This window comes from Orbicella franksi, chromosome 7, assembly GCF_964199315.1.
Source record: "Orbicella franksi chromosome 7, jaOrbFran1.1, whole genome shotgun sequence".
NCBI classification, from domain to species: domain Eukaryota; kingdom Metazoa; phylum Cnidaria; class Anthozoa; order Scleractinia; family Merulinidae; genus Orbicella; species Orbicella franksi.
In genome coordinates, this window is record NC_138151.1 from 30,843,419 (window position 1) to 30,853,860 (window position 10,442).

General features: G+C 40.7%; 2 protein-coding genes across 2 annotated transcripts; one reads left to right on the forward strand and one right to left on the reverse strand.

Annotated features, from left to right (window-relative positions):
* Nucleotides 1–68: 68 nt before the first annotated feature.
* LOC145492023 (calcium homeostasis modulator protein 5-like) lies at nucleotides 69–3,915 on the reverse strand. Its single transcript, XM_081471339.1, has one exon. The coding sequence runs from the start codon at nucleotides 1,961–1,963 to the stop codon at nucleotides 1,040–1,042; it is 924 nt and encodes a 307-aa protein (XP_081327465.1). The 5' UTR covers nucleotides 1,964–3,915; the 3' UTR covers nucleotides 69–1,039.
* A 1,099-nt stretch (nucleotides 3,916–5,014) lies between these two features.
* Nucleotides 5,015–10,190, forward strand: LOC145492024 (calcium homeostasis modulator protein 5-like). Its single transcript, XM_081471340.1, has one exon. It carries the CDS (start codon nucleotides 5,026–5,028, stop codon nucleotides 5,932–5,934), a length of 909 nt encoding a protein of 302 aa, XP_081327466.1. The 5' UTR covers nucleotides 5,015–5,025; the 3' UTR covers nucleotides 5,935–10,190.
* The last annotated feature ends 252 nt before the right edge of the window (nucleotides 10,191–10,442 follow it).

The following is a 10,442-nucleotide window of genomic DNA, read 5'->3' on the forward strand; positions in this document are numbered from 1 at the left end:
TCCCCTTCCCTCCTCTCCCCTCCCCTCCTCTCCCCTCCCCTCCCCTTCCCTCCCCTCCCGTCCCCTCCCCTTCCCTCCCCTATCCACTTTGCTTCTTATCTTTGTGTTTCTTGTAAATGATAAATTCGGAATCTTATGAGGTCCCAAGCAAGTGACATTTAACTAGAGCTCGGTTTTGTCCCTTCCTTTCAGTGATGTCGTTGTGTTGAGCACTGCGAAGTTTCAAAAGATTGTATTCAATTTGATCTCAGCTCTATGTACTTTTCTTTGATAATGAGCTGATTGATAAACGCGTGTTTCCTATTGTGGGGTGAATTAATTTAAAACTCAGTCTCCGAGTTCTTAACCTGGTCTATTAAAATCTTCTAAGAGTGCTCCATTTCGTCAACTGAAAACAAACACTCGCCCAAGCTAATTCGTTTTCGGAACGAAGATTGTGCGAACCGAAAACGCATTTCGCAGCAGTTCCCCACTCCACACGAAAATGCTCGAAAACATAACAACAGTCCTCTGCCATGGTGCATGTGCCGTAAATGGACTACCTAAGTTTTTCCAGTCCACACTAACGCGATAGGCACCCGTTGGAAAATGTCTTCTCAGTACAATTGGCGGCTTTCTCAAATGCTGATCGCGTTTCTTATGAAAACGGTGAGCGTTTCCTGGCGCTTTAGTGTGGACGGTACGCTCAACGCGTCAAAAGGCGCGTGTTTTTAAACGAAAACGCATACATCTAAAATGCTATTGAAAGCGACAGCGAAGGCTTTGTATTTTTCCATACCATATCAGCGTTTTCGAGCGTTTAAGTATGGACGGGGAAAAGCTCCGAAAACGGTAGTGTGAACGCGAAGCATTTAACTCGTTTTCGCTAAGTGCGTGATTAAATGGGTAAACGGGCAGAGCGCCATTTTTTTAAACCAGTCAGTCTCATGAACGCTCTGGCTAACTTGAATAGCACTCCGGATAGCCTGAACATCACTCCGCTTTGCCTAAATAGCTCTCCAACGAGCCGGTCCCCGTTAGTGGCCCCGTATTCTGTAGTTTAGCCCGAATGTGTTGCATTCGTAATACCGTTCGGTTTCATCTCCATATCTTCTGAAGCCGCAGACGGGGAATCAACAGTATATGGCTTTATACTACTACTCCGCGCGCGAAAAGGCGCGTGCAACTTTCCCGCGTGTCTCGGAAACAAATTCTTGAGTTGCTCTTCGATAGCTTTGATTTGTTCCTCGCCTTTCTTGTCCTTGTGCTTCTCGAACAAACTTTGGATCAGCTGTTCAGCATCTGCCTCTGCAAGTGGTTTGATTTTGTCGTTGAAAAGAGTGACGGCTTTCTCTGCTTCGTATTCTTGGAAAGCATACTTCCCTTGTAGTTTCGGGTCAACTGGTAAACACAAGCGATAAACCGTGACGAAGACTGTGGAGACAATAACAAGCCCGAGAATCAAGCCCCATGCAAGAAACTGCGACGTAGTCTTCGCTTGAAAGAATTCTTTATTCACGGCATCTTTCAGGGCGGTTGTGGTTGCCTTGGCAAGTGCTGTATCCAGAGGCCCGAGTTTGGCGCAAACGTAATAATCTTCTTCGACAAAAGCGTACACTAGCCATATAACTGGCGGCAAACAAGATACAAACAGACTGTTCTTTGCCTTCAAGAACAGCAATTTCTTCCTACGGCATCTTAACAAACAACAGCCTGTTACCGCTTGCCAGAACGGAGTGGAAGCTAACAGCGCTAAACAGAACAGCAAAATCGACGGACCAAGGATAAAAAGGATGCCGTATACCTTAAAATTTTCCTCGGGACACGAAAATACGATGTCGCTCAAGAACTCGTTGACGCCGTACAAAACCAGTGTGGCGACAACTGCTTTGAATGGCACTTCGTTTGATTGTGCGACTCCTTTAACAGCTTTAAAAGCCGCTTCTAGAATAGCAGTAAAAGTGCCAGTGATGGCCCCTGACATAATTTGTGTTGTGGACACACTCTGCAAAAACAAATCCCTTAAATGTATCGCTTGCTTTAGTTCTGTTAACAGTGCTGATCAAAGCAGCCCATGCAGTTAATATGATGGTTTATATGACATTACACGTCTACACAGTTGAATGGTCAATTCTGACAACTAAAATCATTCAATCAGAATGCTGCCAATTCATTGTAAGTTTTGAAATTGTGTGCGTTAAGTTTTGTTTTTAAACATTGTTACTGCTTAATTTCAACTGCTGTTTTTCGAGCTCAAAGAGCTGATATATAAATAATCAATCTCATATTGTTCAAGCTTTCTCGGCACCTATCAAAGTGGGAGAGTATCATCGGTCTTGCGAGAAATCGATCAAAATTACGTCAGTATTGTTGCTATAGAAACACTAAGTTCAATAGAGCATTCTTACCTTGTAACATTCATACTCATAACGAACGCGTGTAGTCGGTTTGACTTGTCTTTGCAATTTAGTTTCAAGTCCCTAGAACTCAAACGTCTACGCTCTTCGGACTCAAGCTTTTATAGGTGAAAATTAAAGTTTGTGCAGCCCAGTGTCAGCCGGTGTCGAGCCCCTCCAAGTCCAAACCGACATATATTTAATTGACAATCCACACAACCAAGGCTTGCGCTAATCTTTAGCCTCTAGGTTTGACTTAAAAGCAAGGCCTTCTTAATTTAGTTTAAGGTCCCTAGAACTCGAAAATATCGTCACAGTTCTTCCAAATCAAGCTTGTGTTGGTAAAAATCAAAGTCTGCACAGCTCAGTGCCAGCCAGTGTCGAGCCACTCCGAGTCCAAAACGACCTATATTTTACCGGCTATCGTCACATAACCAAGGCGTGCGCTAATCTTTAACTAGACTACGAGTAGTCCCTCTTTCGCTTAGTCCGTCGTGCGTGACGCGAGAGAAAACCGCAAGAAAGCATGGCCGCGCGAACTCCTGGGGCAATAAGCACGCGCGTCTCGTCCCCAGTATTTGACGCGGCCATTTTTTCCTCGCGGTTTATTTTAAAAAGAGGGACTACTCGTAGTCTAATCTTTAGCCTGTCGGCTTGACTTATTAATGGAGGGTCTGAATGAGGGTTAGATGACAAAAAATAACTGACAACTGACAAATACCCGAAAATTTAACTGACAACTGACATTTGTAGTCATGTTTATGGACAACTGACATAAAAGGCTTTAGCCATTGTTATTCGTTTGAAATTTACTGAAAATAACTTTTCGGTGGAACCTTTGTAGTTTAATTTGTGTAACCGTTAATAATTAGTAATTACCAAACCCTTAAATTCTTGGTCAGGAGTTGGAAACTATTGTTGCATGGTTAGCTATTGTTTTGGTCTGGGCATTGTTTATTGCCTTTTGAATGTTTTGTTTCACGTCATTTGGTGATCACACCGAGCTCCGCAACACCAAGAAACGACATTTTCATAATCCGTTTGTTCACAGCTTGTTTACTTTCTCGAAAGATGGTCGAGCGCCCGAGAGCATTAAAAACTGCGGGAAATTAAATTAGCGCAAACGCAAAGGGGTAAGGGTGGGTAAAGGAGAAAGCCGTTCAGGGTTTTGCAGTTAATTATATGTAGTCAGTCGAAGCGGCACTACCGGCCACCTCTCTACAACGGCAACCTTTTTTGGTCCTTAGATCCACTCTTATTGCAGCCTCCCTACAGAAGTCTTTTTTCCACGACGGCCAGTTACTCAATGGCTGATAATGGACAGTGTATACAAAACTCCTGGCCATTTTTATTGTAAAAGGTTACAAACTTAATTGATCCGTACCGCCCGTCGTTGGTCTCTGTTTTTGTTTGGTATTTGTTTCACTGATATTTGTTTGAAAATGTGTTACGTATTCATATGTTAAAATAACCATTATGTTGCAATCCCCGAAAAGAAAGAAAAAAAAAAACGTCATATTACACCCCTACCTCCTCACAACGGCGACATCTCTACAACGGCCATTTTCGTCTGTCCCCAGGGTGGCCGTTTCGTAGAGGTTCGACTGTGTTCTCTACAAAATGTACCAACCAATGGCCTAAGTAAATTATTAACAGCCACGTAACTGATAACTAACAAATGGCCCAAAATTTAACTGAAAACTGACAAATAGACAAAACTCTAACCGACTGAACTGACATTTGCACACCTTCATCCATGGCCAGACCCTCTTAAAGGCGAAGTTTTTTAGTCTTAGTTTCAAGTCCCTAGAACTCGAAAATAACGTCTAAGCTTGAGTAAAAATAAAAAAAACAAAACAAAATGCGGTCACAAATTAAACATAACAAAACAACGCATGTTGTAAAAACCTTGATTTGAGAACTTAACGTTTCGTAAGCTTCTGCATACATCATCAGAATCGAAGTATAAAACGGTTAGCGGCATTAAAATACACTTAAACGAGAAGACTAGTACCTAATAAGGAAAGTAATGACAATGGATATAAATGAAAATAAACAGACTAAAATCTGCTGGAAAAAAAAACATATAAATGGCAAGAAGAGAAGAAGTTTCTCACTGCCAACATTTTCATGACTTCTTTTCTTTTCTTTTCTTCTCCTCCGTTTCACCGACCACGTGACCACAAGAAACGGAGGCTCTGGGGACGAGAATGGCTGAGAGTACGAAATGAATTCTCTTCCCATGCTCAGAAAATAGGACAAGAGGTCGCGATTCTTGGCGCTGACCAAAAGGAGCGCGGCCTCTGAGGACGAGAATGGTGACGGAATACCTCCTGGTACTGGTCACGCAATGTTACGTAACGTATCAAGATTTATACTGTGCTAGGAGCAAAAGCTTCTTTCTTTCTTTCTTTCTTTTCTTTCCATAACCTGCAATATGTTTAGCAGAGTAAAACGACGTAGAAAGTCATAAAACAGGGAATTTTAGTCAATCAAAGCACGCATCGAGCTCAAGTAAACCTCTTGCAAATCCCTTGTAAATCATTCCGAGATTTTGCGAAATAAAACAATAGCTACTGTCAAATTGTCCAATCACAAAGAAATCACAGCGAGGTCACCGATTTCTGCACGAACGACAACAACCGTAACGATGTCGGGGGTAGCAGCCAACGTGTTAACGCGTATCGTATCTGCTTTCCAAACTGTCGCACAGTCAAACGAAGTCCCACTGAAAACCATCGTCCTCGCCCTTTTGTTGTACGGAGTCAAAGAGTTCCTGAGCGACATCATTTTCACGTGTCCCGAAGAACACTTCGCTATTTATGGCAGTCTATTCATCTTCGGCCCATCGATTCTTCTGTTCTGCTTATCGCTACTGGTTTCGTCCTCCTTTTGGCAAGTTGTAACAGGCTGTCATCTTCTAAGATGCCGTGAAAAGAAGTTGTTATTGTTGAAGTCGAAGAACAGTGTGTTTGTCGCCTGTTTGCCGCCAGTTATATGGCTAGTGTACGCTTTTGTCGAAGAAGATTATTACGTTTGCGCCAAACTCGGGCCTCTGGACATAGCACTTGCTAAGGCGAGCACAACCGCTCTGAAAGATGCCGTGAAGAAGGAATTCTCTCACACGAAGGTTGTATCGGAATTAATTGCGTGGGGTTTGATTCTCGGGCTTGTTGTTATCTCCACCATCTTCGTCACGGTTTATCGCCTGTGCATGCCAATTGATCCTAAACTTCTGGGAGAATACGCTTTCCACGAATACGAAGCTGACAAAGCCGTCTCCCATTTCAACGAAAGGATCAAACCTCTCGCAGAACAAGACGCTTTACAGATGGTTGACAGTTTGTTCGAGAAGTACAAGGACAAAAGCCACGTGGAACAAGTCAGAACTATCGAAAACCAACTCAAGAGGTTGTTTCCAAGACATGCGGGTGTATTGAGTGGACCGTTTAGAGTGGAAACCAATACCGTGAAACCAGATCCTACGGTCCATGTACCCACGTCATATGCCTCGGGAGATATGGAGTTACAGCCAATGGTCGAGAAAATACATGCTTAAACACTTAATGTCTGGTCGACCAGACATTAAGTGTTTGTTGCCATGAGGTTTCATGAGTTTAGCTTTGTTTCTCATGAAACGTTATGGCAAAGTTCTGGGAAACGTCATGGAAGTCAGCAACAAAAAGTCACAAGTCAAAGTGAATTTAAGCAGACAGCATTATGCCCCCTACGGAGTGCAATTATTGACATCAGTTTAGCCACTGGGGTGACGGGAATCTGTGGTGTGGCTTTTACCAGAACGTCCTGCCTGACAGTTCTGGGTTGTGGCCTTGCTGCCCTAAACAGAGCATGAATCTTCCCTACAGAGGGTCTGGACTAGTCCTAAACAGGATAGAGTTGCTTGATTGCCAGAGTCAAATGTGGTTTACACAGTATATTTGAGCAAGCCAAGATCTGAAACACCAGATAATGTTCATGGCAAGATAGTACGTGTTAATTTATCCTCTTATTCTATGCTTGGAATCCTTTGTTCTGTATGGGTCATAATAGACAGTGTTGTCCAACCTCTTTGTCCTAAACACGATCAAACTTTCAAACCCTCTGCATCACCCCTGCACCCAAACACGGGTCAAGTATGACCCTCTACCCCTGGGATAGTTATTGAGCCTAGGGGAAAAGGGTAGTCTTGTGAAGGACTGATCCCATGAAATAAATGTACCTTACATACATTGTATTAAAATAATAATATATTTTAAATTCTCATAAACCTCCTCTTCTAAGTACATGCTCTTAAAAAATGTATGCCATTTTCCATTTTTTAAATAATTGAGACTACTAACAATATATCCCACCCGTGTTACAAGTCATTAACAAGCATTCTGCTGTAAGCTGATTTAAGTCATGTGACCCCATTAAATGTGGTCACATTAAATGTGGTCACATGACATCTACAATGGCATAGCAAAACCCTGACTATACCATGTTCCTCCATCATATAATCAAGATGCTATTTCATATCTCAAACGAGAAATTTTTTTCCTAAATCAAGTAAGTTGCAAAAATGTCTTGCTTGCATTATACCAAACAGACAAGAGAAAGGTCAATACTGACAGTGACGGACCAAATCATTGTTGGTGAACTGTTTGGGAGTAATTTGACTGCCAGCATGTTGTGAAACATACACATCAGTTTCAATAACCAGAGACTTAATATTATTAATAATAATAATTTATTGTCAAAGAAAAATTTTCACTAGACTCGATCTAGAGATAACCTCTGCTCAGATTGCTTCAAAATGTTGTTGACCAGTAACATTAAAGTTTGTCTTCCCGATGCATAATGATTTATATGCTTTCTTCACCCAGTGTATATACAAGTGGTTATTGGTTAGCTGTAAATGTCTATATCACTTTAAGACAAAATATGTCTTACCATGGTCTGACTTAACAGTTTGGATTGACTGACATTTACTTGTGATTCCTCAATTTGCAGTTGACCACATTATCTACTCTTTCCCCCACCCCCCCCCCCCCTTCACTGCTGGGGTTTTACAAAAAACCATCACCCCAAAACACATCCCTGAGCTCTGGCATTGAACCAGTCCACTTGCAAACTGGGTAAAATATACTTTAAGGCATTAAGACAAATGCTATTCTGTACATCTCTGTGAAAACAACTTTTTTAATGGTGGGGTATTCAGGGGTGAATCCAGGAATTTTAAAAGCGAATATGAAGAAGAAGGCTTCATCTCGGGGGGGGGGGGGGGGTACACATCCCATGATAAATCCCTGGAATTGTGTAGTTCTAGAAAATATCCATACCTCCCCCACAGAAGGGAATTTTTCTAAGTCTCCCCCACCCCTCTGGAAATTCCGATTGAGCTTCATACATTTCTTTAAATTTTTTGGTCTTACAAAATCCCTAAACCCCAGGAAATTCCAAACCCTTCTGTGGGGGTAGTGTGGATATTTTCTGGAACTGAACATTAAGACTTAGCGACATTGACTGGACTTCCTAGGAACTTGCACACATGGTGCTCTTGGACACCACTCATGACCAAGTATATGCATTTTTACCTGGAAAACTGGTAGTAAATTATTGATGCATTACTTATTTACTTTATTTGAAAAAAGTATATTCTGTGGACAATATTATTCAGGGGTATGACCCAGGCTGATTTGTTGAAAGAATGTGGAGTGCAAAAGATAAAAAATTTTCTTCCATCCCCGGGAGAGTCATCTGTTCACCCATACAGCTGTAATTCTCCCCATATTTGAGCACATCTAGAACCATTGCCAGTGGTTGGGAAGCAGGGTTGGCACAGTTGTGAGACCGCTCGCCTCCCACCAATGTGCCCCGGGTTCGATTCCCGGACCCGGCATCATATGTGGGTTGAGTTTGTTGTTGGTTCTCTTCCTTGCTCTGAGAGGTTTTTCTCCGGGCACTCCGGTTTTCTCCTCTCCTCAAAAACCAACATTTATAAATTCCAATTTGATCTGGATTGTCGTCAGGCACTTTATCTTGAGCCTCTGGCTCAGGTGATCGTGCAAGCACTCCCTGTTTTTGTCATTAAATTTGCATTCACATTTGTTACATTTCCAATGGTGGACATAGGTGTTTTTAAATCCTGAAGCCATGAAAGGTTTGCAGCAAAGTGTTGGTTTCAGTATACAATCAGTGTCTTATAGTTCCAATTAACCTCCTGGGTTTTAGTGTGTTTTATTTTTCATTATTTGTAGGTACTGTGTAGAAGCAAGGTAACAATGCATATTAAAATGCTCAGTGTGTTTCACAGTGGAACTGGGATCTTTCATTACATCTAAATTTCATTCGACTGATCAATGGATAGTATTTGTTGACACAGAGGCAAAAAAACAAAGATGGCTGAACAGGACAAGTGATACTAACTAAATAGTGCAATTCTTATTGAAGTTATTGTTGTTGAAAGCTTGTAACATGAAACTTGGTCTAAATCAAAGCAAATTCTGTATGTCAATGTCTTAATCAAGTAGACAAATCATCTGCCTGGGCATTCCTTGGGTGTACCCAGGGAATTTGATGTACCCCCCCCCCTTGGGGGATGGATGGATGGATAACATAATTTATACATGTTAGTTCCTCTGCGTAAGAAAAGCTTACACATCAGGGAGGCGGTGGGAATGAGGGAGGTTTAGGAATTTGACATCTGGTTGATATTGGGGTGGGGAATTTGACACCATATGGGAGGGGTTATAAGGGGGGATTGCAAAAGTTGCCTCCAAATCATGATAAAGCAAGAAGACTTTGAGAGACAACACTGTTCTTTGTAACATGACATGCTCTGTGGTGTGTTTGAAGGTGAAATATTTAATATAAACAGTTTTCCTTTTGAAATGTTAATCAGTTTTATATCTTAATGATACTTAAACAATGCTTGAGACTGAAACAAGTCACATGATTGTGTATTTATTTTTTCCAACTTTCTCACAGCGAAAGACAAAGGTAGAGTAATCTAGATACGGGCTTGATGGGAAAATCTAGACTGCGGTCAATATCGATTTTAGCCAATCGTATTCGTGAATCTGGTAGTTCCCAGTCCTTGCGAGACACGGCCGTATAATTTTTTTATACTTTTATTGTGATTGACACTACTCACAACACTGGTATGTCTACTTACACAATTTACAACAGTAATACAACTACTTACACTACTTACAATACGACGCAATTACACATGCTACTTTTTTAATCATAAACTCTTATTTGTATACAATACAACCCGTTACATAACTTACACTACTGATACTTATGCAGCTACCACCTCCAATACATCTATTTACACAATTTAGAATACTTCACATTAATTATCTGCAATACTTGAAAAGATACTTTACATTATTTTTGATACACTACAATACTCATACAGCTACTTTACACTATTTTCGATACTAATACAGCTCCTTACATTATTTACGATACTAATACAGTTACTTTGCACTATTTACAGTACTAATTCAGCTCCTTCACATTATTTACAATAAGTATACAGCAACTTTACATTCTTTAAGATACCAATACAGCTGCATTATACTGTTTGCAAAACTGAATACAGAGCATTTTTTTAAACTTAAGATACACTGGTTGTTATTTCAACGGGACAAGTATATTTAGAAGAGAAAGAAATTAAAACTAACAAGACGAAAAGGAAAAAGTAGAAGTGGCACATCCTCCGAGACAAAGATATTTGGGGCAACTCAAGCACATTACATAGTGTTGTCCATCTTGCTCTGAATTTCGTCAGTGTATTATTTCTAAAAGCAATTGTACGTTCACAAAGGATGCTACTTACAATACTACAATTTGCATAACTTACTCTACAAAACAGTACGATTACTTATTTAACTTATGCCGATACTAATACTTGCACTACTTACAATTTAGTACGATTACTGATGCTACCTACATTCATATTATAACAATAGTAGTAAAACTCGAATAACTGATTTTGCCACTGAAACTGATTAGATATTGCAAACTGAATTACATTAATTTAACTTTCGCATTTTTCAGCTTTCCATTGCAAAGATA